This window comes from Anolis carolinensis, chromosome 6, assembly GCF_035594765.1.
Source record: "Anolis carolinensis isolate JA03-04 chromosome 6, rAnoCar3.1.pri, whole genome shotgun sequence".
Classification (NCBI taxonomy): domain Eukaryota; kingdom Metazoa; phylum Chordata; class Lepidosauria; order Squamata; family Dactyloidae; genus Anolis; species Anolis carolinensis.
Window position 1 is genome coordinate 119,147,732 of NC_085846.1, and position 18,608 is coordinate 119,166,339.

An 18,608-nucleotide genomic window follows, 5' to 3' on the forward strand; every position below is an offset into this window, starting at 1 on the left:
GATGAGTCCAGGATCACACCCAGACTGCAAACCTGTGTCTTCAGGGGGAGTGCGACCCTGTCCCACACAGTCTGTAACCCTATTCCCTGTTCAGCCTTACGACTGACCAGGAGGACCTCTGTCTTGTCTGGATTCAATTTCAATTTGTTAGCCCTCATCCAGTCCGACACAGTGGCCAGACATCGGTTCAGGACCTGAACAGCCTCCTTAGTGACAGGTGGGATTCAGTTTCTATTTGTTCGACCTCATCCAGAAAGTTACATCGGCCAAGCACCAGGTCAGGACCCGAGCAGCCTCCTTAGTGAGAGGTGGGAAGGAGTGACAGAGTTGGACAGAGTTGGACAGAGTTGGACAGAGTTGGACAGTTGGCACCACACTCTAAAACTCTGGATGATCTCTCCCAATGGCTTCATGTAGATGTTAAACAACATGGGAGACAATATCGAACCCTGCAGGACCCCAAAGGACAACAGCTGCGGGGCCGAGCAGGTGTCCCCCAATGACACCATCTGGGAATGACCCTCCAGGAAGGACTGCAGAACAGTGCCTCTGAGACCCATCCCGGCAAGGCGCCCCAGAAGGATACCGTGATCAACGGTATCGAAGGCCGCTGAGAGGTCCAGCAGAACCAGCAGGGACACACTCCCCCTGTCCAGCTCGCGGCGTAGATCATCAACTAAGGCGACCAAGGCTGTCTCGGTACCATGCCCCGGCCTGAAGCCAGACTGTGCCGGATCTAGAAAATTTGTGTCAACCAAGAATGCCTGGAGTTGCGAGGCCACCACACGTTCCAGGACCTTGCCCAGAAAGGGGAGATTGGAAATAGGCCGATAGCTATCCAATTGAGTGGGGTCCAGTGATGGCTTCTTCAACAGCGGTTTGATCACAGCCAATTTAAGGCTCACTGGAAATATGCCTTCCCACCACTTTCACCCACTCGGCCAATCCCCCTCTGGCTTCTCTCACCGGCCAGGATGGGCAGCGGTCTAGGATGCATGTGGTAGCCCTCGCCTCTCCAAGCACCTTGTCCACATCCTCGAGCTCAACCAATTGAAAAGAATCCATCAAAATGGGACAAGCAGATGCTCGTGTTACATCCCCAGAGACTGCTGTTAATATGGTGTCAAAGCCAGAGCGGATCAGAGCAACTTTGTCCGCAAAAAACTGAGCAAATGCTTCACAGCAGGCTGCCGAGCTATCAGGGATCCCATCTTGAGAGATGGGATTTAACAAACCTTTGACAACTCGAAACAGCTCCGCCGGACGGTTTTTTGCAGACGCAATATTAGCTGCGAAGAAAGCATTATTTGCAGCATCTATATGTGGTATATGTCCTTAGGTAGGAACACAGCCGTGTTTGGTGTGATTCGTTCTGGTATCTGGTATAGATGAACATAAGCACAGCTCCATCAATCACAGCCTTCGCCCTTTGTTCTCATGTCCAAAAAGCTCAGTCTTGCAGATTCATCCAAACCTAAAACCAGCCTCATTATAATTCTATTCTGAATTTTACTAGGGCCCTCTTATCTGGGTATTTTAATCTAATGATTCTGTCTCTATATTGCTGCTGCAGTCCCCCCACCTATGAAGTTTGACTGAATTGTATTGGTGGTTGTTTGATATTATTACTGTTGTATTAATTTTTGTTATAACTTTTGTTTTATTACCTTATTGTGTTTTAACGTGTGTATATTGTGCTAATGTATTTGTGTTGTTACTTTTGCAACAATGTAAGCCGCCCCCAGTCCCCGTGGGGAGATGGTGGCGGGGTATAAAGTTTTATTATTATTATATTATTATTATAAGCAAAGTAAACAGACTTGGGTTGCTTTCTCCCTTCCCTAATTCCCTTTGATTGCCCCAGCCAAGTGTTTTGGGCAAACGGCTTTCTATAAACCTTGCATGTTCCCACATATACCCTGTTTCCCCTAAAATAAGACATCCCCAGAAAATAAGACCTAGTAGAGGTTTTGCTGAATTGCTAAATATAAGGCCTCCCCCAAAAGTAAGACCTAGCAAAGATTTTGTTTGGAAGCATGCCCAGCGCCTGCCAAACAGAACACCAGAGCATGCAGGATCGGTAAATGTACGTGCCATAGAGTGTTGTACATGGAAATATTAGTAGTAACAAGAAATTCTTGATAGGATTCAGTTTGGTTATGCTGCTTTGTGATGACAACTACTGTACAGTATATAATAAATGTTCATTTTTTGTTCAACAATAAATGCGAATTCTTCTTCATAGAAAAATAAGACATCCCCTGAAAATAAGACCTAGCGCATCTTTGGAAGCAAAAATTAATATAAGACACTGTCTTATTTTCGGGGAAACACGGTAGTAGTTAGGTACAGGTTACTTACCTGTAGCTGTACTTCTTTGAGTGGTCACCTGTGAAGTCACGCAACCACGCAGGCCCTTTCGTTTGTGCTGCATCTGGTTTCAGGAACCTTTTAGTCTTCGAGTTCGTTAGTTTTGGGCTTTACTCTTAAGAGAAATTGTTTAATTCGCTCTTCTGGTCAGTCAGTTTTCGAGTTCGCTTTTCATGAGGCTGCCATGTTTGTTCTCAGTCTCAGGCTACTGTGAGTGCAGGATTGTGGCCTAGTGCGGCCTAGTGCGGCCTAGTGCGGCCTAGTGCGGCCTAGTGCGGCCTAGTGCGGCCTAGTGCGGCCTAGTGCGGCCTAGTGCGGCCTAGTGCGGCCTAGTGCGGCCTAGTGCGGCCTAGTGCGGCCTAGTGCGGCCTAGTGCAGCCTAGTGCAGGATGGCTTCCACAACTCCAAGTGCCTCCTTTACCTGGGCATGCTGTTCAGTTCTGTGTCCACTGCCAGGCCTTCACGCCCCAGCCGAAGAAAAATCAAGCAGTGAGGCTTCAAATCTCTCTTTACCAACAGGCCTTGTCACCCTCTCCCTCAGTTTCGGCCTCCATTGTGAAATCCTCTGGGAAGCCTGTTTCTCCCTCGACAACTACTGTGAAGGTTGCTGTGAAACATTCAGATTTTTCCCAACTATGCTTTCTTGACATATTATTATTATTATTATTATTATTATTATTATTATTATTATTATTAGTTTATAGCCCGCTTTATCTCCCCCTCAGGATACTCAAAGCGGCTTAACATAACAGCACTACCACACAATAGGCCTCACTCCCCTCCATGTTCCCAAGGAACTGAGGCCTTTCGGCAACAAACCAGGCCTTATATAGTCCCAGGATGGTGGGCGGAGTTTCCACCAAAGCTTTTCGGCCTAGTGATTCTAGAAGGTTCCGAACACTGCTCTGCGCAGGTGCAGAACACGCACTTGTGTGATTCACAGAAACCGCAAAGAAGCAACAACAGTGCGTGTTGCATATTGATATGTGTGGCATAGCTTTCAAGGAGTCGTGGCGCATCTCTTTCTAGCTGGCCTACCCAGTCGGTTTCAACTTACTTCTGAACCTCAACCTCCATTTGATCAAGGAATTTTACCTGTGAGTATAGAATTATAGAATCATTCAAAGCACCCACGACAGATGGCCATCCATCCTCTGCTTCAAAGCCTTCAAAGAAGGAGCCTCCATCTTGTTATATACATTTTAATGTTTTACCTCTCTGTTTGAATCATTAGAAAAATATAATACAGTAACAGGAGCTTGAATACTTTAGGCTAAATATTGGGAAATGGTACAGTTATTATTGTTGTTGTTGTTGTTGTTGTTGTTGTATGACACAGCAAACAAGATAGACATGCTGGATTTCATATCACAAAACCACAAGTCGAACACTTCCCAAGTGTCTAGGACTGTGTGATGTGTTTTCAGATGATGCGTGCAGATCCCAGTTATTATTATTATATTATGACACAACAAACAAGATAGACATTCTGGATTTCATATCACAAAATCACTAGTCGAACACTTCCCAAGTGTCTATGACTGTGTGATGTATTTTCGGATGATGTGCCCAGATCCCAGTCGGGTGGCCTTTTGCAGTTGGCAGATCGTGATTTTGTCAATGTCTGTTGTTTCCAAATGCCGGCTGAGATCTTTTGGCACGGCACCCAGTGTGCCCATCACCACCGGGACCACCTGCACTGGTTTCTGCCAGAGTCTTTGAAGTTCAATCTTGAAGTCCTGATAGCGGCTGAGTTTTTCCTGTTGTTTTTCGTCAATGCGACTGTCACCTGGGATGGCAACAACAATGATCCAAACCTTTTTCTTTTCCACAACTGTGAGGTCTGGTGTGTTGTGTTCCAGAACTTTGTCAGTCTGGATTCGGAAGTCCCACAGTATCTTTGCGTGCTTATTTTCCAATACTATAAATTATTATTATTATTATTATTATTATTATTATTATTATTATTATTATTATTATTATATTTATACCCTGCTTCATCTCTCCCAAAGGGGCCTCAAAGCGGCTTGAGATAAAAGCATTGGTATACAATTTAAAACATACCCATATGCAAAGATTAAAATAGAATTAAACACTAACAAAGCAAGACACTTTCAAAGGTAATGGAAGTATAACAGAAATGGATAAAATGGTCGTGTTTATTAAGGTAGAGAGATCAGGTCTGGGCAAATGTGGGCCCTCCAAGTGTTCTTCTCCCGCAATTCCTAACAGCTGGTAGTAATACTGTTAATAATGTTTATATTTAATTCAAATTTAATGTTTGTATATTTTAAATTGTGTGCTAGTACTTTTATGTCAAGGTGCTTTGAGTCCCCTTCAGAAGATATAAAGCAGGATAATTAACAACAACAACAACAACAACAACAACAACAAAGGAGCCGCTTTGAGTCTCTTCCAGTAGAGAAAAAGCAGGAGATACTACTACTACTACTATTAATTTTATACATATATATATATATATATATATATATATATATATATATATATTTGCAGTATTTATATTCCACCTTTCTCACTCCAAAGGGGTGACATTGCAATACCAGGAGCCACTAAGGTAGAAAATAAAGAGCTGGAAATAATTATGAAATACGACTTACACATTGAAATGGGACAACTATGGTTAAAGAGTGGTTGGTGCTCTTGGAGGCTTTCCGAAACCTCAAAAAGCACTGGAAAAGCCTTAATTTGGATAGAACATCAACCCACATGCTGCAGAAGGAAGTCAGCACATCTCCAAATTGCACATTCTAGGAAAATACCTCTAATATCCCAGGCCCTTGAAAAGAGTCCACAATTCAGAGACAAATCCCAGACACTTGGACCTGATGTGCATGTGTGCTGTGTTGTTATGTGCATGTAAGTAATAATAGCAGCAGCTATGTTGGAACTCTTTTCAAATGCGTTTCATGGTTGATATGTGTAGTACCAGGTTCATTGTACAATATATTGTTTTTGTTGTATATTTTCTGGGTTTTTTTTGTTTTTTTCATATACTGGCTTTTTCCCCAAATGGAAAATTGTGTAAGAAATCAAAAATTTAAAAAGGAGAGATGACCTTTGTAGTCAGGTCCCTTGAAGTCAGCTATCACTTTGCTTAAAATCCAGTTGATACTAAATTCTCCTCAAAACACCTTTTAGTGCCGCAGTTAGCACAACAGGTTAAACTGCCAGCTACAGAAGACCTTGCCAACCGGAAGGGTGACAGTTCGAGCCACAGGCTCCTGCTGTCAACCTAGCTTTTGCCTGCTTAGCAGTTCGAAAACAGCAATGTGAGTAGATAACTAGGTGCTGCTTTAGCGGGGAGGTAAAAGCTACCCCTGAAAAACATGCTGGCAGTTCAATTGATAGGCTTCTTGGCGTGGAGAATGGAACAACAGCACCTCCCCATGGCCGAGACCAGCACAGCCTCCAGAAGCTGGAAAGGAAAGAGGGAAGCCTAGCTCTGTTTATGTATTGTCTGTCTCTGTCAATTGTATAATGGCATTGAATGTTTGGCATCTGCCATTTCCCAATGTATGTACCATAGAGTGTTGTACATGGAAATATTGGTAAAACAAGAAATTCTTGATAGGATTCAGTTTGTCTGGTTCTGCTGGTTTATGATGACAACTACCTAACAGTATATAATAAATCTTCATTTTTTTGTTCAACAATAAATGTGAATTCTTCTTTATGGAAAAATAAGACATCCCCTGAAAATAAGACCTAGCGCATTTTTGGGAGAAAAAATTAATAAAAGAGACTCTTATTTTTGGGGAAATACGGTATCTGTACCTGTAATGCGCTCCAAGTCCCCTTGGGAGCAAAATATAAATAGTGTTCCCTCACTTATCACTGGAGTTAGGTTCCAGGACCACCTGCAATAAGTGAAAATCCGCAAAGTAGGGGCACTACATTTATTTTAATATTTATACATTGTCTTAGTAGTTATACACTATTTTAAGTTTTTATCAACCAATCGTGAATTGATAAATTGCCTCCTTCTCCTCCCGTTGCCGCTTGGGTTCCTTTTCTCTCCCTTTGGCTTCTCCTTCCTCCCTTCCTTAGGCTGTAAATTGTAATTTTTTTATTATTTATAATAGGTTTTTTTTAGAATTTATTGAAAAATGGCAAAAACAGCAAATCCGCGACAAGTGAACCGCGAAGTAGTGAGGGAACACTGGGACCGGACTGTGGCGCAGGCTGGTGAGCAGCTGCTGCAATAAATCACTCCGACCATGAGGTCATGAGTTCGAGGCCAGCCCGTGGCGGGGTGAGCACCCGTCAATTAAAAATTAAAAATAGCCCCTACTAGTTGCTGACCTAGCAACCCGAAAGATAGTTGCATCTATCAAATAGGAAATAAGGTACCACTTATAAAGTGGGGAGGCTAATTTAACTAATTTACGATGTTGGAATGAGGAAGTGCCGTCAAAGTGGATGATGATGCAGCTGCTCCTCCCTGTGGCCAGAATCGAACATCTCCTCAGGCAAAGGTTAAATTGCCTCTGCGTCTGTCTGTCTCTGTTAGATGTGTTTATGGGCATTGAATGTTTGCCCTATATGTATATAATGTGATCCGCCCTGAGTCCCCTTTCGGGGTGAGAAGGGCGGAATATAAATACTGTAAATAAATAAATAATAAATATTATTATTTTACCCGAAAGCATCACACCAAGGAGTGGAAGTAAAGGCGAACGGACATTTTATTGAACAAAGAAAGAGGTCCAAGCAAAAGGGAATAAGGTGCAATATGGTCCACGACGGGCACAAACCGCCCTCAATGTGGCTGCCATTCCAACCCTGTGAGAGCAAGAGAAGGGGGATAGATATATGCCTAGGAGATCACGATCCCCTAAAAATCCCATCCATGGATGCTGCGCCGGACCCCCTACCACATAAGGAAAATGGGGAACAATACGAACCTGAGGGTCCCTTTTCCCACTATCACCCCCCACCCCAAAAATCCCTTAAAGGCCACCTTTCTCCCAAGCACCGAGGCTCACATTCCTCCACGTTCAACAATGGGTTCATGAAGCGGGACTGCTTTGTTGGGTCTCCGTTGTGGAGGAGAAGACATCACAAGGGGACTGCTCCATCCCTTCCGTCTTCCTTCTGTCTGGTGCGGTCAGGTAGAAGACCACCCAACGCATTGTTTGCCTTCCCCTCCTGGCTTTGTGAAGATCCCCATGTGCCAGACCAATTCAGATGCAGAATGAATGCAGTTTGACTCCCAATTTCAACTCCAATGGCTCTAACACTGTGGGATGGTGGAGCATTCATTCTACAGCAGGCACGGGTCAACTTGGACCTTCCCTCTAGATGTTTTGGACTTCAACTCCCACCATTCCTAACAGCCTCAGGCCCCTTCCTTTTACCCCCCAGCCGCTTAAGCGGCTGGGGGGTAAAAGGAAAGGGCCTGAGGCTGTTAGGAATGGTGGGAGTTGAAGTCCAAAACATCTGGAGGACCCAAGTTTGACCATGCCTGGAGAGAAGCTGAAGTTGACCCATGTGTTCTAGTGTCAATGTAACAGCAACAGAAAGCACATATAATCCATCTCTTGGTGCTGCAGGCATGTAGGACCGGGCCCATGATCCCCACACAGGATATAACCCATCGCTCCCTCCTCTAAGGAACTCCTAAGACTTTTGGCAACCTGGAAGAGACCCCTTGCCTGGCGAATATGTGCAAATAGGGATTCCATGTCAGCGGCAGCAAGATTGTAGAAGAGGGACAACATCTCCCTTTGGCTTCTGCTAGCTCACTTGCTTGCAAGTGTGAGTCTTACAAGAAAGACCCCTCCTCGATAAGCCTGCAGACTCATGGAAGAGGGACCCACTGCCTCCAAGCGATCCGTTCCGGGTTTTAATCCAAACTCCAGAGGAGCTATCCTAATAATCAAATTTGATGTATGTCCAGGTCTTTGGAGCACTCTGTTGACGTATAAAATCCAACCTGGAGTGGATCTGACACAGGAAAATCAGGGCTGATTAAGCTGGTCCAATTAGTAGTTCCTTCCCTTTGAAAACAAACTGAAGGATGCTGGGAATTGTAGTCCTATCCCGGGCTCCACAGAGTATGACTCCATTCATGGGGCGCCGGATTTGTAAGACCCAAAGGAAATTAGGAAAGCTACTTTCTGGACTTTCTGATACCAATGGATTTTGGGTTTCAAGGAGAGGGACTCCTTGCTCTGATGCTAGGGGATGGTGACCCATTCTGGGTTTTGATCCAGACTCCAAAGGAGCTATCCTAATTGACAAACCTGACGCATGTCCAGGACCTTGGACCATTCTGTTGACGTATAAAATCCAACCTGAAGTGGATCTGACACAGGAAAATCAGGGCTGATTAAGCTGGTCCAATTAGTAGCTCCTTCCCTTTGAAAACAAACTGAAGGATGCTGGAAATTGTAGTCCTACCCTGGGCTCCACAGAGTATGACGCTACTCATGGGGCACTGGATTTGTAAGACCTGAAGAAAATTAGGAAAGTTACTTTCTGGACTTTCTGATACCAATGGGTTTTGGGTTTCAAGGAGAAGGACTCCTTGTCTGATACCAGAGGATGGTGACCCACTCTGGGTTTTAATCCAGACTCCAGAGGAGCTATCCTAATAATCAAATTTGACGTATGTCCAGGTCTTTGGAGCACTCTGTTGACGTATAAAATCCAACCTGGAGTGGATCTGACACAGGAAAATCAGGGCTGATTAAGCTGGTCCAGGATGCTGGGAATTGTAGTCCTACCCTGGGCTCCACAGAGTATGACGCTATTCATACGGCACTGGATTTGTAAGACCTGAAGAAAATTAGGAAAGTTACTTTCTGATACCAATTGGTTTTGGGTTTCAAGGAGAGGGACTCCTTGCTCTGATGCCAGGGGACGGTGACCCATTCTGGGTTTTGATCCAGACTCCAAAGGAGCTATCCTAATCGACAAACCTGGCGCATGTCCAGGACCTTGGAGCACTCTATTGAAGTATGAAATCCAACCTGGATTTCACACAGGAAAATCAGGGCTGATAAATTGTTGTTGAGTGTTTCCCGGGCTCTATGGGCATGTTCCAGAAGCATTCTGGCCATACAGCCTGGAAAACACACAACAACCCTGTAATTCTGGCCATGAAAGCCTTCGACAACACAGGGCTGATAAAAGCTCATCCAATTAGTAGCTCCTTCCCTTTGAAAACAAATCGAAGGATACTGGGAATTGTAGTCCTACACCACAGAGCATGACTCCATTCATGTGGCGCTGGATCCGTAAGAACCCAAAGAAATGAGTTAAAGGAAGTTAGTAAAGTTACTTTCTGGACTTTATGAAACATGGGATTCTGGGTTTCGTCATCCAAAGGGAACTTAGCTAAGCTCTGGCTCCTTCCTTGCCTAACCGTGCATTTACACAGCAGTCTGCGGCTCTGCGTCACAACCAGACAAGCCGGGGAAGCGGGTTCTGGAAACAGCTTTCTTTGGCTGCAGGGCTCTGTTTTGAGGCAAATCGGCAAGCGCACTGTGCGCAGCCCCAACATGCCTTCTAACAAGCTCAATACCAGTGGTTCCCAACCTTTGGGCCTCCAGGTGTTTGAACTTCATCTCCCACACTTCGTAACAGCTAGTAAGCTGGCTGGGATTTCTGGGAGCTGAAGTCCAAAACACCTGGAGGGAGGCCCAAAGGTTGGGTGGGAACCACAGCTCAATAAGAATCAACAAGCAGAATGGTTGTTAACCAAGGAAACACAACGCAATGACATGCCTACAGAGCCACCAGCAAAGCCGAGAGAAAAAGGGAGGAAGCAGATGGAAAGCTCCACAAAATTGGCACAAAGAGGCTGCAATGGGGAAATCCAGGAAGCCCCTTGAATTTGGCATGGCCCTCTTTGTAAAGATTTGGCCCCAGAAGAAACTCCTACCCAAACCAAAATGTGCAATTTGGCCCTTGATATAAAAAAGAAAGAAGTGGTTCCCTTTGATGTTTTGTAGGCAATTCAAAGCCTTTCCCATTCATTCCCCAAATTTAAGGTGCCTGATATCAGTGGCCTCAATCCTATTGGTTAGTCCTTAAAGTAGACCATTAAAATTGAATTCTGAATGGTGGATCAGTACATAGATTCACACTACAGTCAGGACTAAGAACAGGATTCAGCCCATCAATTTTGCTATCTGTCCCGTCCCCCGTCCCCCCCAGATGGGTTTCCACCCTCCGTTTCCCTTTATTTCGGGCTCACCCCAAAGGAGGAGGTGGGGGTCTTTGGGGAATCCCTCTGCCCACCATCAATGAATGCATTGGCCTTTTTCTATAGATGTTTCTTGGTTCATCACAGGAATCCTCCATCTTTCTCCCAAAATATATGGAAAAAAGAAGCCATTAAATGTGGTCAGAACCGAAGCAAGGAGCCCCTTCTGCACATATAGACATTTGTGGATTCAAATCCATAAGGAACTGGGGCACCGGAGAGGTCAGAAGAAGGCATGGTTTCCACCGAAGCATCTGCCGCATGGTTGAGAAGGCCCTCTTTTTTCGTTATCTGATCCAATGATACACCTGAGCCCTGCAGGAACACTGGGTTTCTTTGGCACAATCCTGGCCCCGTCGCCCCGCCCTGCAAAGAAATCTGTCGCAAGACCAAGATCATTGGGGAACAAGGAGCCAAATTGGGGAGGAAAGCAAAACCAGTCATTGTAACAAGGTTCAGAAAAACCCATGTTTGCAACTCCGTAAATAAAAAAACACCAACGATGGGAAATGTCAGAAGACACTGCTGTTTTGGAAATGAACAAAAATAGGGGTATTGAAATGCCATTTTCCTGGCTGAACAAATGGACAAGAGGTGACACAAGGAAGGATAAAATTCATATATGAAGCAAGTAACGCCTCCTCTCGCCACAGCCTGAAATGGGAGGTGGAGGGTCGATCCATGAGAAACAGGTTTGACTTTGGAAGCAACCCTGGAGTTTGCAACGAGGGTTTCTGGGGTGCTTCGGGGTCCAGATCCCCGGAGTCCCTCCTGCTCCCAGCGAGGCCAGTGAGCTCCCAGCATTCCCTTTCCCCGCAGTATCACACCAGGCCGGTCCGGCTGGCACTCCCCCCTCGACCGGCGCCTCTCTTCTCCGCTCACCCCGATCCCTGAAAGGCTTCCGTGGGCCTCAGCCCAGCATCTCCTGCCCCAGGTGGCTCCTCCGGTGCGCGGCCAGGTTGCCCTTCTGGGAAAAGCTCTTCCCGCAGGTGAGGCACTGGAAGGGGGCGTCTCCCGCTCGGAGTCTCCGGCTGGGGCTCCTCGGGGTCTCCTTCGGGCCGAAGCACCGCTTGCCCTCCTCGCTGGGGAGCGGCTTCTTCGCCCGGTGGGCCCGCTGGTGGCTGACCAGGCTGCTCCTGCCGCTGAAGCCCTCCCCGCACTCGTGGCAGGTGAAGGCGGCCGCCCCGCCGTTCTGGTGGGACTTCTCCTGGTGCTTGATCCTCAGCGGCCTCTGCCCCACGGCCTCCCCGCGCTCCCCGGACGGGCAGGGCCTCCCCCGAGAGGGTTTCTCCGGCACATCCGGGCTGCGGCTGCCGCCCCGTCCGCCACAGGCCCCTTTCTGGTGCGCCAGGAGCAGCCGCTCCTCCCGGAAGCCCTTCCCACAGGCCGGGCAGGCGAAGGGCCGCTCGACTCCCCCGCCGTGGACCCTCTGGTGGGTCAGGAGGTTCTGCTTGAGGCTGAAGCGCTTCCCGCAGATCCCGCAGGCGAAGGGCTTCTCCCCGGTGTGGATCCGCTGGTGGATGATGAGGTTGTGCTTGAGGCCGAAGCCGCGCCCGCACTCGGGGCACACGAAGGCCCGCTCCCCGGCGTGCTGCTGCTTCTGGTGCCGCAGGAGGCTCAGCGGCTGCGGGAAGGTCTCCCCGCAGACCAGGCACTTGTGCTGCTCCTCCTCCTCCACCTGGCTGTGGATCACCAGCGCGTTCTCATCGCCAGAGCCTTCCTCCCATAAGGAGAAGGGCCTCTCGCACGATGGCGGCGCGGCAGTGGGAGCCTCCTCTCCCTCCATGGAGCAGATGACGGCCCTGGAGAGGACGGAGAAACAAAGGGAGAGGGAATGTGAGAGCTGCCCACAAGTCAAGGGAGTGCACCAGATTACGGAACGTAGGAGCCACTTTGAGTCTCTTTTGGTAGAGAAAAAGCAGGGTATGATGATGATGATGATGGTGGTCATCATCATCATCATCATCATCAGAACAAATGCAATTAAGGCCAAGATCGAAAAATCAGCTGATGACCCAAAATGCAGGCTGTTCAAGGAAGCTGACGAAACCATAGATCAGGGGTCCCCAAACTAAGGCCCGGGGGCCGGATGCGGCCCATCGAAGCCACTTATCCGGCCCCCATGGCACGAGGGCAGAAGGGGGTTGGGCTAAATAACCCAAGGGGTCTCTTCTTCTCTTACAACCCTTATTATTATTATTATTATTATTATTATTATTATTATTATTATTATTATTATTATCATTGAGGCTGGGTGGCCATCTGTCAGGGATGCTTTGCTTGTGCTTTTAGTGCACAAGGGCAGAAGGGGGTTGGACTAAATGGCCCAAGGGGTCGTTTTCCAACTCTCATTATTATTATTATTATTATTATTATTATTATTATTAAAGTTGAGGCTGGGTGGCGCTTTCGGTGCACAAAGGCAGAAGGGGATTGGACTCAACAGCCCAAAGGGTCTTTTCCAACCCTCTTTTTATTGTTGTTGTTGTTGTTGTTGTTATTATTATTAATAATAATTATTATTATTATTGCTCAGTGGCAACTATAGTCCGGCCCTCCAACAGTCCGAAGGATCGTGAACTGGCCCCCTGTTTAAAAAGTTTGGGGACCCCTGCCATAGATCATATCCTCAGCTGCTGTAAGAAAATTGCACAGACAGACTACAAACAGAGGCACAACTATGTGGCCCAAATGACTCATTGGAACTTATGCCTCAAGGACCACCTCCCAGCAGCAAAGAACTGGTGGGATCACAAACCTGCCAAAGTATTGGAAAATGAGCACGCAAAGATACTGTGGGACTTCCGAATCCAGACTGACAAAGTTCTGGAACACAACACACCAGACATCACAGTTGTGGAAAAGAAAAAGGTTTGGATCATTGCTGTTGCCATCCCAGGTGACAGTCGCATTGACGAAAAACAACAGGAAAAACTCAACCGCTATCAAGACCTCAAGATTGAACTTCAAAGACTCTGGCAGAAACCAGTGCAGGTGGTCCCGGTGGTGATCGGCACATTGAGTGCCGTGCCAAAAGATCTCAGCCGGCATTTGGAAAGAATAGACATTGACAAAATTACGATCTGCCAACTTCAAAAGGCCACCCTACTGGGATCTGCACGCATCATCCAAAAATACATCACACAGTCCTAAACACTTGGGAAGTGTTCGACTTGTGATTTTGTGATACGAAATCCAGCATATCTATCTTGTTTGCTGTGTCATAATAAAATAATAATAATAATAATAGTGGTGATCAGCACATTGGGTGCAGTGCCTAAAGGCCTTGGCCAGTACTTGAAAACAATCAGCACTGACAAAATTGCCATCTGTCAGCTGCAAAAGGCCACCCTACACATTATCTGCACACATTATTCACCGATACATCACAGTCCTAGATACCTGGGAAGTGTCCAACTGAGTGATCCAATACAACAGCCAGCATAGTGATATTTTCTGAAGTGTACTACTCTTGTTGGGTATCAAATAATAACATAGACATTGCAGTACCAGGAGACAGTAGGGTAGGGGACAAAGAGCTGGAAAAGATAATGAAATATAAGGACTAACAAATTGCAATGGGACGACTATGGCAAAATATAACAACAGTAATACCAAGAGTGGTTGATGCTCTTGGAGACATTCCAAGAAACCGCAAAAAGCACCAAAAATTTGGATAGAACATGAATCCACATGCTGCAGAAGAAATGCAGAACTTCTTGGAACTGCACACATCCTACAAAAATACCCCTAATATCCCAAGCCCTTGGGAAGAGCCTGATATTCAGAGACGAACCCCAGACACTTTGGACCTAATGTACATGTGTGCTGTGTTGTTATGTACATGTAATACAATAATAATAATAGTTTTAAATTTTTTAAAGGGGGTACACATGTATAATAGAAATCACATTCTGTCGGCATTTTATTTTAATATTTCTAGCACAGGCATGGGTCAACTTCGCCCCTCTCTCCAGATGTTTAGGACTTCATCTCCTGTTAAGGATTATGGGAGTGTAAGTCCAAAAGACCTGGAAAGAGGGCTGGAGTTGGCTCATGCCTGTGCCGGCATGTATTTTAATATGGGTAATTTATAGAAATGTATTTTAAAATATGCATTGTATTTATGGTGATGTGTTTTAACTGCGTTAAGAGGCGAATAACACAAAATAGCTAAAGGACTCCCTCCTACTAGTTCAAGAAGAAAGCATTTGCAGGGCTCAACTTTCAGTGTCTTGGACCATCAAAGTGGCCCAAAAGCTTCAAAAATAGCCGTCTTTTGGTTTGAAGGAAATGGCTCCTATTTTTGTAGCGCGAAAGGGGCCAATCCTAGAGGTTTTGTTCACTTTTTTTCTGGCTGAAAGGCACATCAAGGGCATCCTAGACAAGGTGTGGGGCCAACCTGGGTCACCTGATGCACGCAAGGAATATTGGCAGACTGGGCCGACGAGGAAGAGACATGCAAATGCAAAATCTGTGAAGAGCGTTGCTTCCACCAATAAATAGATGAGCGCATGCATGGCATCAAAAGGCCTTTGCGCAATACAACTGTTCTGATTTGTAAGCTGCTTTGGGTCCTGGTTTTGGGCAGAAAGGCTGGATATAAGCCAGGCACGGACCAAGTTTGGCCCTCCTTCCAGGTGATTTGGCCTTCAACTCCCACAATCCCTATCAGTCTACCTGCTATTGGCTTGTAGGCCCCTTTGTAGCTCACAGGAATGACTAGTTTTAAATTTAATATAATGTTTGCTAATTGTGTCGTGGTTTATCTTGTTGGGTGTGCCATTAATTGTTTATTTGGTTTTTATGTATTTTTTGTCTTATTCGTGCTGTGAGCCGCCCCGAATCCCCTGGGGAGATGGAGCAGGGTATAAATAAAGCTTATTATTATTATTATTATTATTATTATTATTGACACAATGACATTGTATGACACAGCAAACGAGATGCATATGCTGGATTTCGTATCACAAAGTCACAAGTCGAATGCTTCCCAAGCGTTTAGAACTGTGTGAGGTATTTTCAGATTATTATTATTATTTTATTGTATGGCACAGCAAACAAGATAGATATGCTAGATTTCATATTACAAAATCTCAAGTCGAACACCTCCCAAGTGTTTAGGACTGTGTGATGTATTTTGGATTATTATTATTATTATTTTATTATGACAGAGCAAACAAGATAGATATGCTGGATTTCGTATCACAAAATCACAAGTCGGACACTTCCCAAGTGTCTAGGACTGTGTGATGTATTATTATTATTACTACTATTACTATTATTATTATTGACACAATGATGTTGTATGACACAGCAAACAAGATAGATATGCTGGATTTCGTATCACAAAATCACAAGTCAAACACTTCCCAAGTGTCTAGGACTGTGTGATGTATTTTCGGATGATGCGCGCAGATCCCAGTAGGGTGGCCTTTTGCAGTTGGCAGATTGTAATTATTATTATTATTATTATTATTAGATACACAATGAGATTAGTACACAGCAAAAAAAAAAGCCACCCTGCTGGCTGTTGTATTGGACTCATGTCGGACACTTCCCAAGAGCCTAGGACTGTGAAATGTACTGGCAGATAATGCATGCAGATCCGAGTAGGGTAGCCTTTTGCAGCTGGCCGATGGTGTTTATGTGCAGGCCAAGGTCTTTAGGCCCTGCACCCAGTGTGTCAATCCCCACTGGGACCCCCTTGACTGGCTTGTGCCTGAGCCTTTGCAGTTTGATCTTTAAATCCTCATATTGCGTAAGCTTTTCCAGTTGCTTCTTGTTGATTCTGCTGTCGCCAGGGATTGCAACATCGGCGATCCACGGTTTGTTTTTTTCCACGATCATGAGGTCAAGAGCCTGGTGCTCCAAAACTCTTATCTGCCTGAATCCAGAAGTCCCAGAAATATTATGATTAGCGCTAGGAATGGTGGGAGTTGAAGTCCAAAACCCCTGGAGGGCAGGAGGGCCCAAGACATGGAAGGAGGTCCCTGCTGGTGTGGGCTTTGCAGTGCGTCTCCCTGGGCCTGGCTCGTGCCCTGGCCTCCTTCCAACCCATGCAGCTTGGCCCGCATTCTCCAGCCAGTGCAGATCCATCACCATGCGGTTGGAACTGCATTGCATGCGTCTGCTTCCGGGTCTCAACCGAGCAGCGGGGGCTGGTGACGTCACCTGGCCTCACCTGAACGACTGAGCCCCCGCAGACTACAGCCCCCGGCATGCAACGCGGCGCAGACCCCTCCGAAGGGGCTCAAAGGCAGCCCCGCGCGGGATGCCGGGAGTTGTAGTCCTGCAGTGTGTGTGTGTGTGTATTTTTTTTATTTTTGCAGCCTTCCCTATGGAAGATCCCCCCCTGCGGGCCTTGGAACGCGGCGCGAGCCCCACTTGCAGGCCCCGCCAGGGCTGCTCCCGCGTCACGCGTCCACACGTGCAAGGCGGTGTTTGCTCCCCTTTCCTCGCGTGCAAAGCCCGAAATAAGGGCAAAGGGGGGGGGGGGGGGACCCCGGCAAGGTCAGGCCCCACGGATAACGCGGTCTCCGGGGGCAGAGGTGGTTCTTGTTGGCCCCCTTCTGACCCCACTCACCTCCAAGAGCAGCAGCAGCGGCAGCACGCTCTCCTGCTTCTCCTCCTCCTCCTCCTCCTTCTGCTGCTGTTCCTCTTCCTTTCCTGCCTCCCTTCCTTCTTCCCTTCTTTCCCGGCTCCTCCTCGCGAGGTTTGTTGCAATGCTGCACCGCGCAGCCCGCCAGCCCTGCCAGGGAGGCCCACTTCCTGCACCAGAGAATGAGAGAGAGAGAGAGAATGAGAGAATGAGAGAGAGAGAGAATGAGAGAGAGGAGGAGGAGGAGGAGGAAGGCTCCCTCTCCTGCTGCTGCTGCTGCTCCTCTCCCTCCTCCTGCACCTTCTTCTTCTTCTTCTTCTCCTGAGTCATCTCATTCTCCTCCCCCCGTTTGGGTCCTTCTCCTCCTCCTCCTGCTTCTTCTGCTCCTTCTCCCCCCTCCTTTTTCTTCTTCTTCTTCTGCTTCTCCTTCTTTCACTGTTCCTCCTCCTCCTGCTCCTTCTTTTGTTTCTTCTTCTGCTGCTGCTCCTGCACCTCCTCCTCTTCCTCTCTTTTTCGGTTTCTTCTCCTGAACCTTCTTCTTCTCCTGACTCATCTCATTCTTTTCCCGTTTGTTCCTCCTACTGCTGCTTCTTCTGCTCCTTCTTCCCTTCTCCTTGTTCTTCCTCTCCTTCTGCTTCTCCTTCCTTCACTTCTCCTTGTTCTTCTTCTGCTCCTTCTTCCCTTCTCCTTGTTCTTCCTCTCCTTCTGCTTCTCCTTCCTTCACTTCTCCTTGTTCTTCTTCTGCTCCTTCTTCCCTTCTCCTTGTTCTTCCTCTCCTTCTGCTTCTCCTTCCTTCACTTCTCCTTGTTCTTCTTCTACTCCTTCTTACCTTCTCCTTGTTCTTCCTCTCCTTCTGCTTCTTCTTTCACTTCTCCTCCTTGTTCTTCTTCTTTCACTTCTCCTTGTCCTTCTCCTACTCCTTCTGCTCCTTTTGTTTCTTCTTCTGCTGCTGCTCCTGCACCTCCTCCTCTTCCTCTCTTTTTCTGTTTCTTCTCTTTCTCCTGAACCTTCTTCTTCTCCTGACTCATCTCATTCTTTCCCCCCTGTTTTGTTCCTCCTTCTTTCCTTTTCACTTTTCCTCGTTCTCCTCCTGCTCCTTCTTCTCCCTCCTTGTTCTTCTTCTTCTGCTTCTCCTTCTTTCACTGCTCCTCCTCCTTCTGCTCCTTTTGTTTCTTCTGCTGCTGCTGTTCCTGCACCTCCTCCTCTTCCTCTCTTTTTCTGTTTCTTCTCCTTCTCCTGAACTTTCTTCTCCTGACTCATCTCATTCTTTCCCCCCTGTTTTGTTCCTCCTACTGCTGCTTCTTCTGCTCCCTCTTCCCCCTCTTTGTTCTTCCTCTCCTTCTGCTTCTCCTTCTTTCCCTTCTCCTTGTTCTTCCTCTCCTTCTGCTTCTCTTTCACTTCTTG

The 18,608-nt window shown here is 46.7% G+C and overlaps 1 protein-coding gene across 2 annotated transcripts; it reads right to left on the minus strand.

Moving 5' to 3' along the window:
* Positions 1-7,058: 7,058 nt before the first annotated feature.
* On the minus strand, positions 7,059-18,169 carry LOC103282062 (gastrula zinc finger protein XlCGF7.1). Of its 2 annotated transcripts, XM_062983706.1 has the most exons (3): positions 18,034-18,169; positions 17,190-17,374; positions 7,059-12,405 (listed from the first exon to the last, which is right to left on the minus strand). In XM_062983706.1, exon 3 carries the CDS (start codon positions 12,387-12,389, stop codon positions 11,514-11,516), a length of 876 nt encoding a protein of 291 aa, XP_062839776.1. In that variant the 5' UTR covers positions 12,390-12,405; positions 17,190-17,374; positions 18,034-18,169; the 3' UTR covers positions 7,059-11,513. The 2 variants fall into 2 exon arrangements, with proteins under 2 accessions (XP_062839776.1, XP_062839775.1); XM_062983705.1 differs by lacking the exon at positions 18,034-18,169 and having other exon boundaries at positions 17,190-17,543.
* Positions 18,170-18,608: the final 439 nt, after the last annotated feature.

Coding starts and splice junctions, on each gene's coding strand:
- LOC103282062 (XM_062983706.1), bottom strand. CDS start 12,389: ATGGAGGGAGAGGAGGCTCCCACTGCCGCGCCGCCATCGTGCGAGAGG.